The following is a 15,945-nucleotide window of genomic DNA, read 5'->3' on the forward strand; positions in this document are numbered from 1 at the left end:
GAAAACCTGGTATCTCAGAGCAAAGTAGGAATTTATAATGTTGTTTATGGTACACTTTGGGAACTTCAGGAGAATCCTGTGAGTTTGAGAGCAAGAATTGTCCGGGCTTTGTGTGCTGGGCTGAAGGAAGTGGTCAGAGCTCAGGGCAGAGGGGCAGCCTGGGCTCCTCCCCACACCTCTGAGCATTCTGGGGTGACTGAAGCCACCTTGCCTTGCCTGACATGTGCCTTCCATCCCTCCTGACTTCCCATGGGATGCAGTGGGATGTGCTGGTACAGGGATATCTGGGTGCTCCCTTTTGGCCCCCAGAGTTTCCGTACCCCTCCTTCCATTTCCCTGCTTTCATGTGGTTGGAATTTCCACTCCTCTCCACAGGGCTCTGCCTGGCTGTGCATCCACCCAGCACAGCTTTGGGATCACAGGAGTTACAGAGCAGTGTTCAGCTGAGCACCAGGAGGAGAAAAATCTGGAAAAGCAGTGAGCAAGCCACCTGCAACCTGCAGCTGTCACTTTGAACACCTTGCCTGCTCTCCACCAATTGTTTTTAGCTACTTGTCATTTCTCCCAAGTAACAATTCCTTCCCAAATTACTAGTGCAAGTTTTACTTGGATGCAAGAAGGAATAAATGAACTGTTTACAAGTGGCGGGAACATTTTGTTAATTGGTAGCAGCATGCATGCTCCAGGCTTGGCATTTATCCTCCTGCCTGTAAGCTTCATTAACTTCTGATAAAAGAATAGTTAATTTCTCAGACTCCTTTTTTAGAGTATTTCATTGTTTGAGAATTTGGATCATGGTTGTCTTCCACTTCTACTTGTGCCTGAATTTTTGCTTTACTTAATGATGTTTAGTCTTCCTCTTTTATTTTATGTGGTGTTTGTAAGCATGAGGAAATGCACTCGATTTTGGGGTTTATTATAACTTAAACTGATTCTTTTTGCATAAATAATTATAAATATATACATATATTTGGAGACAGGGCAGTTATTGCCCTGACAAGGATTTTATCATAAAATACGAAGATTAGTTTTCATGTGCTTTAGATTTTTCCCTTAAAGATCCTAAAATCCTTTTGTTTGGCTATTTTTCTCCAGTTTATAATCTCCAATAAATAAATAAATAATAAAATAAAGGGCTGAATTCATTGTGGCCATCCCTTGAGCTTTAGATGGAGTCAGTGTGGCTGGTGCAGCACAAGGACCTCAGCCAGTCCCTTTTCTGTTGAAATCCCAAATCATCTCTTGAGGGAAGGGAGAATATCAGCCAGCTAGGAGATGCAGGAATGGAGAAACCAACCTGGCCTGTTCTGGAAAACCTTTCCACCAGTCCTGCCCTCTGGAAAAGCAGTGATTCTCCAAAAGGACCCAAAGAGCAGAGCTCTGGAACAGACCAGCTGCAGCTCCCGTGCTGCAGAGCCTGGGGTGGAACATCAGCCCCCTGAAATCCTGAATTCCCTGCGTGTCCCTGCTGCCCAGAGCACAGGGGATTTCCTCCTTCCACCCTTGCGGGGTCCCGAGGAAGCTCTGCATTTCCTGAAACCGGAGCACGAGGTGCTTTCCCCAGCATTTTTCAGGAGGCTTTTGCCTTTCATGTTGCATCGGTTGCTGGAGGCATTTGTGTGGAATGAAAACATTTGGAAGAAACCCCTTCAGGTCTCTCTGCATAACTGCTGAGGGTGGGTTTGGGTTTGGGGCTGAGCTCCTTCTCAAGAAGAACGTCTCCTGAGTGCTGCAGGTCTGGCTTTGCTCCCCATCCAGCTGTTGTGTGTCTTGTGGGTGTGGAGTTTCACTCACCATGTGGAAATCCCGCAGCGTCACAGGGAGATGGGGAGGTGGCAGCCTGGTGCTCCCTGCCCCGGGTTATCAGGGAAAACCAGAGGAATTCAGTTCTGTTGTGTCTGGCCCTACTGACCAAGCTGGGTGCAATCAGATGCTCTGCATACCCTGAACTTGGCCGAGAGTGTCAGCTCGAGCCATGTAATTAAGCTGGGAAATGAGAGTTCCTTAGAGCAAATATAGAGCTGGGAATGAGTAAGGAGCTCAGGAATACTCCAGATCTGTGGATTTTCATTTACGTCTTTGGGCCTGAAAATGACTCATGTCTCTGGGTAGACATCTTGGCTTTGCTCTCGGAGGAAGCGTCGCTTAGCTTTTATGTGTATTTATGCTCCAGCTTTACAAAAGCCCGTTCTTGCAGGAAAACCTTGGGTGAAAAGCATGTGGAGAGCGTTCCCCAATCCCCCCTGGCTCCCTGTACATCCCCAGCCCTCTCCTGAGCGCCGTGCCTGGATGCCCGCGGTGTGGGTCCGCGCTGGGCTGCTCCTGTGGCTCTGCCCCGTTAATCGCAGCCCCGGTGCCTGGCAGCCCCTGCTGCCGTTTCACCTCGTGCCTGGGCTCCAGCCCCTCCTGCCAGCAGCTCCCAGCGCCGAGTGCCAGACCTGGCTGCCGTTCAGCTCCCGCTCCTGCTGGAGGAAGCATGCTCAGTGACTTGGAAGGCTGGAAGCGTTCCTGCGCTCTGAATTAAAGGTTTCAAATGAAAGAAACAGCTTATTGTGCTTGGGTGCCTTCTCGGGATTCTGCTGGGTTCTGCTCACATGCGGGGCGGTTATTGCTCTGGCAAGGATTTGATCATAAAATATGGGGCTTAATTTTCATGTGCTTCAGATTGTTCCCTCAAAGAAAGATTCCCTTAAAGGATCTGAAGCTGCTTTTGTGTGGTTGTGCGCGTGCCTGTGAGAGCATCCCTTAGCCCTGCCCTTGGGCTGGCACTAGGACAGGGACATGTGTTTGGGTCGTGTGCCCTGTGGGTTTGTGCCCGTGGTCCTGGCACGCTGCCGTGCACAGGGCACTTGTCCTTGTCCCCACTGAGCTCTGGGGTCTGGACAAGCCAGGCGTTTCTGTGTCGGATCTTTCTGGCTGTGCATCCTCAGCGGTTTGCGCAGCAGTGCTGCTTTGCATGCCCTTCCCCAGGCCTTTGCATGATCCTGCAGCCTTCCTGGGCAGGCCTTGTGTAAATTAGGCTCTCCAGCAAAGCAACCGGGAGATCTGTAGAGGCAGTTCTTTTCCCAGGGAGAGCCCTCTCCGAGTGAGAAAACCTGCTGGGGGATGGGAACTCATCCCACAAATCCCCAGACTGGAGCTGCTCGCTCAAAGAGGTGTTTCGTGGTGGGGAGGAGGACACTAAAGGCTGAAATTTGATTTAGAAGCAGCAGGGCAGATGTTCTTCTGCCAGGCAGAGCAGCTTTTTCTCTCAGCTGTTTTCTCCATCAAGGTTTCACTCTGCCTTTTCTCTCCTGTTCATCCTGGCATTCCAGAAAAGATTCCCATCCCTGCTCGCTGTGTGTGGATGAAGCAGGGGTGCCCAGTGGACTTGAGGACAGGTGGTTCTTTGCGCAGAAGTGTCTCCACGTTTGGAGTCTGGTGGTTCTACAGTCCATGCCCAAAGGAGCTGGGAGCTGCCAGCGCCAGGGAGGTGGAGGGAAAATCTTGGAGACTAGAGAGCAGCTGACTGGAAGCACTTAGACTTGTTTAAACTCCATTAGTGTAGCGTTACAGAGCACTTCTGGCTTAAAACAGATAAATAAACACTTCAATTGTTAGAAGCTGACACTGCCCCCCATTCCCATCCCTGCTGGGGTTTATCAGCCCTGGTGCAGGGAGCTGCTGTGTGGGTAATGCAGCTGGGTCAGTAACTTCTCTTCTGTTTCCTCTCTGCCAGGTTGCAATAAAGATCATTGATAAGACTCAGCTGGATGAAGAGAACCTGAAGAAGATATTTAGAGAAGTCCAGATCATGAAGATGCTTTGCCACCCACATATCATCAGGTTGTACCAGGTAGGAGCATTGTGCCATGGAGCTCCCATCCCTTGACTCCACATGTCAGCATTTCCTCCAGAGCTATCCCTCCATTCCTTGCACGTGGAACTGGGAAAGCCCCTGATGTTTAAAGGTCTCAAAGCGCTCTGACTGGAGGGGCAGGGGGAAAGTGTAGCTGATCCTCCTCTCTCTGGCCATCATGCTTCCGCTGTGGGCTGGCCTCCTGCCACTTGTTTATGGCCATTGTGTGCTTCTCAGTTTCCCAGTTGAAACCGGATGCAGGTTCCCCTTCTGCCTTTAAGGGAGGGAGTAAATCTCACCCAGGAGCAGGACTGGGCTCTCCTCTCCTGCCCAGCTCCCTGTGGCCCCCAGGCCCTGCTGGTCTGCTCAGCCCTTTCCTGGAAGGGGATCAATACTGGCGGCAGACCTGCTTTTCCATATTGTTTGCAGACATTTTTTCCAGCTTGTTTGACTTTTTTTTTGTCTGCAGACAAAACCCCCAGAGGCAGAAGCCACGTGGTCTGCCCTTTACACAGGTAGCTGGTTGTGCCCCTCTGTGAGGAGGGTGCAGCAGAGTGATGGGAGCAGAGGAATAAAGGACTCTGTTTCCCATCTGTTCTTGAGAGATATGAACATTTATTTGGACTCCAAAGAGTTAAAACTGAGTGGAAGTGACAGAGGTTAATGTTTAGCTGCTTTGGCCAAACCATGTGTGAGATGCTTACAGGGACTGTGGCACTTTCAAGGTACCCAGGGAGTGTTTCTTTGCACACTTACTCCTTAAACCTTTCTTTTGAGCCAAAAAACCTCTTTAAACCTGTTTCGTTCCATCTAAAGCTTTTGATGTGGTACTGAAGAGGTGACACTTGTGGCTTGGCTTTGTTTAGGGCAGGAGAAGAGCAGGGTGGGGAGGTCTCCCAGGCTGCTGGAGCAGGACAAGACCTGGGAGCAAATGCTAATGGGAGGGGAAACATAGCAGGAGGAGGAAGGTGCAGGTGAAGTGTAATGTGTGGTTACAGATTTAGTGTTTGAAACTTGCCGTTTCATCCTTACTGTCCCCATTCCTGTCACCCCTGCACGTGGCTCTGGGGAGCACGGCAAGGTTATAGCTGGGATTTGATGAAAGCAGTTCCCTGTGTTACAGGGGAATAAAGGTGGTTTCAGGGCTGTTTCTCCTTGCACTCAGCAGTCTCCTTATGTGTCACTGCTGTGTCCTTGTGTGCAGGTTATGGAGACGGAGCGGATGATTTATCTGGTGACAGAGTATGCCAGTGGAGGGGAAATATTTGGTAAGTACATTTATTGCATTCTTTAATCAGATAATGTACTTGGTCAACTACAGTAAACCGAAAATAGCCACCACACTCTTGTTTCAGCCGAGAGGTGCCCTTCAGCCTGCAAACTTTCCATTGACAAAAGGAGTAAAGGAATAAATTAGACCAACTCAATGGAAAAATAGCCCCCATAACCTCTGCTTCTTCTTTGGGTTTCATTGACAGGTGGTGCTGCTCCTCTTTCGCGCTCACTTTGGTATTAAAGATGTTGGAAATAGTCATGCACTTGGATTTTAGTGTTGCTGAGTGCTTTGCTTCCCAGCAAGTTATATGAACCTTGTTGATGATAGTAGAACTGTTAGGATGTGTCAGTAGCTTTCAAAGAAACAAGCAGTCTTGCAGTTCTGAATGGTTTTGTGCTCAAAACCATGTCGTGTCTTTTCTTTTTGATATCTGATGTTATCTTAGCCAGCATTGGTTACATTCCTTCCAAGCACCGTTGTCCCAGAGAGTTTTGGCTGAGTGTTCTTGACCACAGGAGCTGTTCCTGAAAGGGAAAAAAGCATCTGTGCAGCACGACTGAAAGAGCTGTGGGCTGATTGATTCATTTGTTTGGCGAACAATAGCAAAACTTATAGAAACAGGAATTTACTTATACACTGGAATTTTGTACTGGGTGACAGAGTCAGGATTTTGCAACATTGGTCTGTACTGGCTTTGCCAATATGAGCCTCCAAAAGGGGGGAAAATCCTGTGTGCCTGAATTAGCTTCAGTCAAGGAAGTGAGGACAGTCACACGTGGCCTGTCAGCTCCTGGGAACACTCCCCCTGTCCTCGTCAGCCACTGCAGAAGATTCACTTTTGATTTTACTTCTCATTTCTCTGGAGGAGAAGCTGAGTTGTAGTAAAAGACGAAGCCTTTAGTGAAGCAAGAGAAGCCCCAAACTAAGGAAACTAAAAGCTGAAAAGTGCTGGTTTGCAGCCATACAAACTGCCACCAGTTCCTCAGTCCCTCTGTAGATGGTTGCCATGGCTTCCTGTCAATATTGTCCATGTCCTTTGGATTTCTCCTGAGAAGGTGACAGCCGAAGGGGAAGCGAGTGACAGCTGATGTTTGGGAAGTGTGGATTGCCTGGTGAAAAACTGACTTGCTGAGCCTTCCAGTTGTTTATTCAAATATGAATCATGGTGCTGGACACACTCAGCAGTTCCAAAGGCTTGTGAAATTCACCTTCCCATGCACAGCAAAATCACCTGGAGCTGGCTTGGGTGTGTATCACCACAGAAAAGTATAAATCTCTTTTTACTTTTTCTCCCTCTTCTGTTGAATTTGGCAGGGATGGGCTCATCTTTTTTTAAATCCAGAGCTATGTGCAAGCTCACATACAAACTTGGAATGAATTCTTTGGTTACAAAAATAGCCTTCTGCGTGAGTCGAAGTGAAAACCTAATTGCTTTCTGAAAGATTTTCTGCTGTAGTAAATTCAGCTCATTAGCATGGCTAATTTCCATGTTGCTGCCCAGCATTTTATCCTCACTGATAGCTGGGAGCAGCCAGCTCTGTAATAGCGTGAGGCATCTCCAGACCCATGGCAGGAGGTCGTGCCTCTCTCCCCAGTTTTGAGGATTTTTGGGCACTGCCCTCAGTGCAAGAGCAGAGAGGGGAAAGCTCGAGTCTCAGCTTTTTGTGTTCAGAGTTTCCTGAGGAGCCATTAAGACTTTGTTCTGCCAGCGGAAGCAATTTGCAGGGAGGAAGCAGGAGCCCATTCTGGGGAGGTTTCCTTGCGCTCCCTGCACCTCCAGCGCTGAAGGGTCTCACGTCTGTGTGTGCTGGAGACAGAGTGGATGGCAGCGTGGGCAGCTGGGCTCTCCTCCTGGGTAAAACCTCACGTGCACCTCCTCTGAGTGCCCGTCCCTGCTGGGGCAGCTGGGCTTGGTGGCAATGGCTGGGTGAGCTGCAGGGATGGTGTGTGCGTGTGTGTGGGCAGTGCAGCACTGGCACCGTGCCTCTCACTGGGCACTGGGGCTGCTCTGTGAAATGGCCTGTGCTGAGACTCTTCAGTCTTCTTCTGGGTCATGTCTTAGCACCTGCATGATGTAGGCATTAAAATGTAGGGCTGGAGGTAAGGGGGCTGACAGCTGTGGTGTTCTGGGTGCCAAATGCCATGGGGCATTTGAGTGCAGCCCATAGAACCAGAGTTGCAGCATTGTGCTGTTGTGCTATTATAAACTGCAGGTTTTCGTAAGGAATACATCTTAAATTGCTTCTCTGACGCTTTCAGAACTTCCCAAGGCTTAAAGCTGTCAGTGTTTCCCAGGCAGTGCCAGAGGTCAGAGCTTTCAGCTGTGAGAGCGATGGTTTCTGTAAATGGCTGCAGTCAGTCAGTCAGTCCTGGCCGTGTGTCTGGCCTGTCCCTGCCCTGGGAGCTCCACAGGGATCCCAGCTCAGCACCTGGAGGGCTGCACCACCTGTTTATCCCAAGTTCCAGTAAAGGGCTGAGCACGGCCGGGCTGTGCCGTAAGAGTCTTTGATTCATCTCTTACTGGAAATGTTTGATAATTCACTTTGTTTGCGTAGCAGGGACCAGGGACAGGCATTGGGTTTGCTGTGGGCTCCAGCAGCCAAATGTAAATTGTTATTTTTGTCCCTGTCCGTGTTTTGCATGTGGTTGGGTCGCTGGTTTGACATTATGAAGAAATGAATGTCTCCTTTTAAACATAGGGTGGTCTCTATTCCAGGTCCCTCGAGTGTCCTTTTTGAGGTCAGATGGAATATAGTCTAAAACTCTGGTTTGCTTTCAGCTGTTTACTATGAAAACTGTAAATAATCTGCAGTCCTCACTGACGGTATATGAGTTCTTGGTTGATTATCAAAAAAAATCACAGGAAATTTAGAAAATTATCATCTGGTTGATGTGGTTCCCACGTCTGCCCTGTCTCCCCACCGCCCGCCCGCTTGTCCTGAGCACTGTGAGCCTGAACTGGGCAGACACATTAAACAATGTTGTGGTGCCTGTCTCTAGAAGGTCAGACTGCTTCTGACATCACAAGGTCACCAAATTCACTGGAAATGTGACTTAATCCCCCACACAGAGGAGATGTGAAGCTTCATCAGCGTTTGTTTTCCAGACAGAAAGCAGCTTAAAAGCACGAGGCGTCTGTCCAGAGGCGGGGAGTGGAAACTTGTGTGTCAGTGCTCTCTGAACCAAAGGTGATTTTTCCCCAGTGTAGGATTGGATTGTTTTTTAACACAGAGCAGCGTCAGGTGCCTCCTGTAAGTAGGGAGAGCAGTGACTGATGTGTGTAGGGGTTGTGCAATGCAATGATGCATTCCTTCCCCTCTGGAAGACACCCAGAGCAGCATCACTGTGCATGAGCCCAGCCGGGCTCAGGTGCTCTGACACACTCAGAGCAGGGTGCTGGCTCCCAGCTCAGCGCTCAGGTCAGCTCTGTAACCTCCCCTGCATGGGAGGTTTGTGCAGACTAAGCTCTCAATGGTTAATTTTGGCATACAGTTGCCCTTGGTGGTATGTGAAGTATTCTGTAGCCTCATTGTTTCTGTCCTTCCTCTGGAGCTGGTGCAGAAATGTCAGTGGGCTCGGAGCGCGGTGCCTACGTGCAGAGCCTGGGCCTCTGCTCCCAGTTCTTCAGCAAAAGGGAAATTTCACGCCTAACCTAGAAAGGGCTTTTTGCAGCCTAAGCAGGGCTGGCTGGGCACAGGGGCAGCGGAGTTTTCTGGGTGAGAGGCGTGGGGCAGGGGGTGCCCCAAGTGCCAGCACTGAACGCAGCGTCACCGGCTGGGCCAGGACCAGTGAACTTGGTTTGGGCAGATATCCACTTAGGAAAGCCTTACAGAAAGACACCTGCTGCAGTAGCTGCGTTTGCTTTCTTGCCTGCAGAATTGCTAAAATATTTCGGAAATTGTGCTGTTTCAAGGGCGCTTGCTGCATGGACAGGCTCCAAATCCCAGTGGAGCAGAAGGTGTGAATGACCTTGTTTAGGAGCTGAGCTATTACCTGTTGATCGGTGGCTTAAATTGGAGCAGCCCTTGCTGTGCTCTGCTGTCAGTCTCCTTAGAGTCACAAATTTATGACCATGCAAATGCCTTAATGAAATACGATGGGGCAATTTGAGATGGTGACTTTGCTTTGCCCAGCGAGCGAGCTGAGGGTCATATTGGACTTGGGGATGGTTTTCCTTCTCCAGCCCTGGTTCACATTTGCTTACAGAATAAGTTTATCCGATGAACAAGAGTTAATTGACAAGTTCTTTGAAAAACACCTCGAGTCTGTTGCACAACGTGAGTGGGCAAAGGCAGAAGTAGGTTGCTGTGCAGTCAGGAGCAGCCCAACTGCTTTGATGGATCTTGGTAATTAGTATTTACTGCGAGTCAATTATGTCGCAGGTATTTTAATGAATGGGTGACTGGGAAAAACACAACCACCCGATGAGAAACCTGCACAAGTGATTTATTGTTTTTATTTTCAAGAACAGATATCTGTATTGAGCCCCCAGTTTAATGGAGTTTAGGGAGGGATGTGAATAATTTTAACCTAATTTTGGCCAGAGATGTCTTGAGGCCAACCTGATGGCCTGACCAAGGAGTTACAACCTCCTGAAGTTACCTCCTCCTTTCTCTGCCTTTTCTCCTGCCTGTCCATCCCTACTCCTGGGACAGTGACAAGTGGCTTCTGTGAGCCTGGTGCTTCCAGGTTTTAAGTGGACTGAACTTCAGCTGGGTCTCTGCTGTGTGCCTGCCTTTGTGATCTCTTGGAGAGGCTTTTCCTGTCCGTGTGTGCAGTGCTGGCTTCCAAGGAAAGCCCAGCTGGCAACAAACACTACCTTTGAGTGAGAGTACAGGCTTTCAGCAAAATGTTTGGGAGTGCTCAGGTTTCCGTAGTGGAGGCCAGCTCCATTTTTATAATGAAATGCTTTCTTGGATTTCGCAAGGGTGTTGTTGCATCGATGCACAGAGAGGGAGGATGCTCAGTCCCTCCTGCAGCTGCTGGGAGCTGTGCTGGCTGGAGAGCTGAGGTGAGCAGCTGCTTGTGGCTGTGACTACCTGGGAGCTGGCTGGTTCCAGCAGGAGTTAGACCTAAGAGACATTTCCTGTGTAAAAGCAGGGGGAAGGAAGGATGCATGTGGCCAGGAAGCTGCACCTCTGAGGTGATGTGCTACCAGGCTGGAGTCTGAATGAGGGCAAAGGCTGGAAAAGCTTCATTTTTATTTTGATGTATAAAAAAGATTAAAAACCTTTGTCCTTGTGTACAAAACAGTTCTGATTTTCCAGGCATCCCCTCAGCTGTCCTGTATATAACATAAATTTCAAAGCCAGCCCAGGTGAGGACCGGTGGGCAGTGCTGTGCCCATCCCTGCTTGTGCCTCCTCCATGTGTGCTGCTGGAGCTGGGAACCACGCTGTGCCCACGTTGCTCCCACCTCCCCAGCTCTCTCCACGAGCAGGATTTGCCCCTGTGTCCATAACCCTGTGTTCTCCTCACCCCACAGATCACCTCGTGGCCCACGGGCGCATGGCCGAGAAGGAAGCCCGCAGAAAGTTCAAGCAGATCGTGGCTGCTGTCAACTTCTGTCACTGTCGTAACATAGTCCACAGGGATCTGAAGGCAGAAAATCTCCTCCTGGATGCAAACCTGAACATCAAAATAGCAGGTGAGCTAAGCTGAGCGGTGTGGGAGGAAGGCAGCTGCTTTCAGGAGTTAATAAATGTAGGCACTGGCTGCTTCCAGGTATTCAGGGAGAAGGAAATATGGTGCAGCTAAAGGAAGCTTTGGATTTCTGTGTGGCCTGTTGCCCAGAGCTGGGACTGCCAGGTTGTAGCCAGGAGATTTATACCTCCCTTCAAGTAGTGCAAAGTAAAAGAAGAAGGAAAAAGGCAGGTTTGGCTCCCCAGGCTGCAGACACTGCAGCGTTCACTCCTCTGGGTGATGGCTGAGGCAGTGTCACAAAACTGACCTTGTTCTGAGTCCTGCTGCTGGTTCAGGGCTTCTCCAGAGCAGGTCAGGCTAGGTGAGAGAGCAGGAATGGCAAAGTAGGGATGACAGGGTGGATGGGGGAGCAGTGAAGGGGAAGCTGTGCTCCTGGAATCGTTCTCAATGTGCTGTGACAGAGCCAGAGTGGCCTCGGTGCTTTGGGGCTTTATTGCCTGCAGGGAGAGAAGCTGAAGCAGCTGAGCACTCGGGCCCTCACTGCCTGCTCCTGGGTTTTGCAGGGATTTTTTTGTCACTAAGTGCCCTTTTAGAGAGCTTCTTCCCTGGGCATTTCTGTCCTGACCTAACACAGCTGCATGTCTGTGACCCTCTGAGCATGAGACTGAGCCTTGGCCCATCTCTGGGGGGCACTGACTAGGCGTGACTTTACTGGGCTTGGTGGGATTATGACCAATTGAACCAGTGAGATTTAACGCTTAAGAGTTGGACTCAATCCTCGTGGGTCCTTTCCAACTCAGAATATTCTGTGATCCTGCCTGGTCATCTCATTTCACAGGCTTTGGAAGTGGTAGATCTTGTACTCAGCATTTCATTCTCCCAGAGCCTAGAGCACAGCTGAGCACCTTTAGAAAGCACTTGGTTGCTCCCTCTCCCAGCAGACTTCCTGGGTGAGATTGTTGTCTTTAGCAAGGGTTTGTAACTTGATTTTTTTTTTTTTTTTAAAGTGCTGAGGGCTACAAAACTTCAGTCTGAGCAATGTTACTTCTGGGAGGTGGGAAATACTCCTCTGTCTAGATAGCATCTTGCAGAAAGGAAACAGTCTAGCTCATTGTTGCTGTTCTCTCCGTGTACCATCCTGAGGTGTTAGATTAGAGCTCAGCACTTGGTTTGTGGTAAAATCATCAGCAATTTCTTGTGCTTCCCTCACACTCCATCTGTGGGGAGGGAGTGGGGAAGGAATAGGAAGGAGAGCAGGACTTCATGGACTTCCATGTGGTGCTTAACAGTGTGAAGCACGTCCTCCGTGGCACAGGGACGATAACCTGCTCCTCGCTGTTCTGGGAGCAGCAGATAAGTGACAGAGGCATGGCTGGTGAACAGGAGTGCAGCTCCTTGGAGGAGTGCAGGGGCTGTGGAGCTGGGATGAGCTGCTGGGGAGGTCTTTGAGCAGCACTTTCTGGTGTTCATGCAAAGGCTGCACTAATGGTTTGAGGCCATCTTGTGTTCATGGGGAAAATCCGCTCTGTGTGCAGGGGGAGGGTGCCTGGCAAACAGTGAGAAGTTAAAAACTAACCCAGGTGGAAACTGGAATTCAGCTGGATTTGCTGGAGAAATGTCCACATGAGCAGGCTGAGAAGCTCTGGAAATTGTGGAAACCTTTTTTTATCTGAGGGAGTTGGAAACTATTTTCCTTCCAAATCTGTGCTCCCAGAGTGACTCCAGGAGATAGTCCCCACCCTGGTGGTGGCAGTGTTTGCCTTGGCAGGAAGATGCTGTAGTGCTTTGAAAAGTAGCCTGGAAAAGCTGATTTATAGTATAGGATTTTCCAAGTATTAAGTTTTCTCCCTATAACTCATCAATTACAATTTGACACCAGTTCTTCCATTGTTTCAAGAGAAAAAAAAATAAAGTGATAGCAAGAGATCTGCTTCACAGCAGACCTCCCAGGAGAAATGCTACAGAAATGCACACACCAGTTACACTGGTGGAGAACCAGCTGAACCTTCACTTATTGGGCCAAACCCATTAACTGTGTCTAACTCAAACTTTGGAGCCTTTCAGACTCTGATCAGGGCAGATTTTCTGGCACTTTGTGCCTGACATCCATTTGCAGCTTTACCTCCCTTGCCTGGCATTCGGCAGGGGCCAGCTCCCAGGGTGGGCACTCTTTGGGCTGGGTTTTTCTTGATTGATTGATTGATTGATTGCTGCCTCGCTATTTTTCCGTAAACAGCGAGATCCCAACGCCATGACCCTCGCTCTCATTTTTCCCATGGATGCTTTTTCTCCAGTGTACCTTCTCAGAGGCTGAGTCAGTAGCTGCTGGCACTGTGCTCCCTGTGCTCCCAGCCCGAGAGTTCAGCCAGGAGTTGATGATTGCTAAACAGCCCGGCCTTGCCGGGGATGGTTTCGGAGAGGAATCTCATCTATGCATCGCTTTGCATTCGTCTGCAGGAGTCAGCTGCTCCTTCCCCTCCTGAGGCTCAAATCCCTCTTGGGCAGAGACTGAAGCCACTCCCTGAGCTCAGCTCTAAGGAAACTTGAGGGACTGGACCCAGTGTTTTGTAGCAGGGATGTTTGTTTTAAATATTTTCCCTGTATCACCTCATTGTGACTCACCTTGCTGCTCAAAAATGCCTCTTTCCCTCTGCATCTGTTTGTGGAATGCGACCTGATTGCTCCCTGAGGATTTGGATTTATGCATCTCCTTGGCCATAGATTTTAAGAAAGTTTATTTAAGTTGTAATTTGTGTTTTTGTTTGGTTTAGATTTTGTGCTTAGTTGCTCCGGGGTTTTCAAGTCCTCCTGTGAACTTTCTTTGGGTTTTTAAAGCCCTGCTGTTTTCCCCAGCCTTGACCCCAGTCCCGCAGTGCAGGTGGGATCTGGAAGCAGTTTCCAGCCTGGGAGCAGTGTCCCTGTGCAGGATCTGCTGGCTCCAGCTCCCTGCAGAGCCCAGCAGCCTGCCTGCCTGCCCTGAGCCCAGGAGGGCTGGGCACAGCAGCTGCCCTGCCCAGGGAGAGGTTTCACCCTGAGCCAGGGCAGCTCTGAGACCCGCTGGCCCCGTTCCCTAAGGACAGACTCTGCATTTCCCCTGCTCCCCAGCTCCCCTCCCTGTCCCAAAGAGCTGTGAATCCCTGCATGACTTTCAGCACCATGGGGAAGGGGTGAGGTTTCCCAGCTGACCAATCTGCAGGAGGCAGAGGAGGGTGCAGGAGGCAGCTGTTGCGTGTCTGTTCCGAGGCCGCGGTGCTGCCAGCTGGCATGGCACAGCCCTGGAATGGCACAGCCCTGCCCCTGCTGCTGGCACTCGCTGTGACCCCTGCAGCAGAGTGGGGAGCACCTCAGGCTCTCACCTGAGCAGGGCTGGAGCTGCTCCTGGCTGTGCACTGCCTGGAAAATGCAGGTGGTTCCCCAAGGCCCGCTGGTGTGCTTGCAAAGACAAATAAAAGTAACTAAACTAGGATAACTTGCTCAATATATGGGAAGTGCCAAAATTCCACAGTCGTAAGGAGTTTATGTCTGAACCTGATACAAATGCTGTGTGTTGGGAAATACATCCAGTGCTGCAGCGTTTATTGCTGGCTCCGGTGGCCGTAACTCAGGCACTTGTTACACATCCTGCCTTGAACGTGAGACAGCAGCTCAAAGGCTTGAGAGGTGGAAAAGACAATTGTGCAGCTGTGTGCTGTTTCCCTGGAATTGTCCTCCAAAGGCTGACTGGAGCTTTAGATGGCTTCACTGCCAGCAGTAAAAACCCAACAGGCGTGTAAGTGCCTTGTTTTGATTCCACAGCACCTTTAAAGAACATTTACCATCTCTGCCCTGTTCGGAGCTGGGCTTGGAGCAGCCTGGTGTGTACTCCAGGTGTTTCCACAGGAGCAGCTGCGTTAGGTACTCTCCACGTGCATAAATCATCTCCACAGTGAGAATTTACTCCCTGCAGAGGGACAGGGAGAAGGAATTTGGCTGTGTCCCCCTGGAGCTGAGCTGGCAGGAGCGGTGCCAGGTGGGCTGCTGGGTTCTGCAGACACTGTGCAAAGGAGGAGAGGAGTCACCTGAAATTAGGTCATGGAAAATCCTGTAAGGAGAACAGCAAGAGGGAGCACGGACTCAGCAGTTAGTGCATTCTGGGGAGTGCTGGTGGGATTTGCCTGCCTCTGGCACAGAGCTGTTGGCATCACTGCTGATCCTCACTTGGAATTCCGTGTGGAACTGGTAGTTAATTGGTAACTAACTGGTAATACTGGATAATCTTAAACGTGTTAGAGAAAACGTGTGGACATCTCAGAACTCCTTTCTGTGACTGTGACTGCTTCAATTCAATTAAGAAAAAAAGGAAGGAAACTTCTTTTTTTTAACAAGAACCAACTCCCTTCTCTTGGATCCAGAATGGTTTCCTTGCCCTTTGCAGTGCAGGTCCCAACTGTGAGCCAGGGGGACACAGATTAATTAACAGAGAATGCCATTAGTACCCACATAAGCTGATGGTTGGCTGCCTGTGAGGTGAAGACCTTTCTCTTTCAGGATTTGTTATTTGCTCTTGGTGAAGGATTTGACTGTTGGTAGAGCTGCCCACAATAACCCTGTAGTGCTTTCTGGAAAAATCAGAATTCCCATTCTTTTTCCCTTTGCACTCTGTCCTTGCTGGCACTGCCCAGAGCTCAGGTCACCAGGAAGGTTTGGAGTCACCACCCTGGAGATGTCCAGGGAAAGATTGAACATGGTACTCAGTGCTCTGGGCTGGTGACAAGGGGGGGATCAGGCACAGGTTGGACTCAATGACTCTGGAGGCTTTTCTAACCTCAGTGATTCCATTTCCAGTGTCTGTGTACCAGTTACCCATTACAGGATGGTACGTGACCTTACCAGACTCAGCAAGTCACTGAAATACCATTTGTTCAGGACAGTTGGAGTGAATCACATTCCTCTCCTCGGTTCTCTTTGTTCTTTCAGATTTTGGGTTCAGCAACATCTTCACCCCTGGCCAGCTCCTTAAAACCTGGTGTGGGAGTCCTCCCTATGCTGCTCCAGAGCTCTTTGAAGGCAAAGAGTACGATGGGCCAAAGGTTGATATTTGGGTATGTGAGGAGCCTCTTTCTCTCTGACTTTGATCTGATTTTTGCTGTGTTTGTTTGGCTTTGCTTCCCGAGTGCTTGGAGAAAAGCCCTGACACAGCAAAAAGCGTT

At 49.8% G+C, this 15,945-nt stretch overlaps 1 protein-coding gene across 1 annotated transcript in view; it reads left to right on the top strand.

Moving 5' to 3' along the window:
- Nucleotides 1–15,945, top strand: part of SIK3 (SIK family kinase 3) — a 69,419-nt gene that overhangs the window by 31,961 nt on the left and 21,513 nt on the right. The window contains exons 2-5 of the mRNA XM_059488201.1: nt 3,719–3,835; nt 5,043–5,106; nt 10,599–10,760; nt 15,713–15,837. Coding sequence (XP_059344184.1) covers nt 3,719–3,835; nt 5,043–5,106; nt 10,599–10,760; nt 15,713–15,837 — 468 coding nt within the window. The remainder of the gene's footprint in view (nt 1–3,718; nt 3,836–5,042; nt 5,107–10,598; nt 10,761–15,712; nt 15,838–15,945) is intronic.

This window comes from Ammospiza nelsoni, chromosome 24, assembly GCF_027579445.1.
Source record: "Ammospiza nelsoni isolate bAmmNel1 chromosome 24, bAmmNel1.pri, whole genome shotgun sequence".
In the NCBI taxonomy this organism is placed as follows: Eukaryota; Metazoa; Chordata; class Aves; order Passeriformes; family Passerellidae; genus Ammospiza; species Ammospiza nelsoni.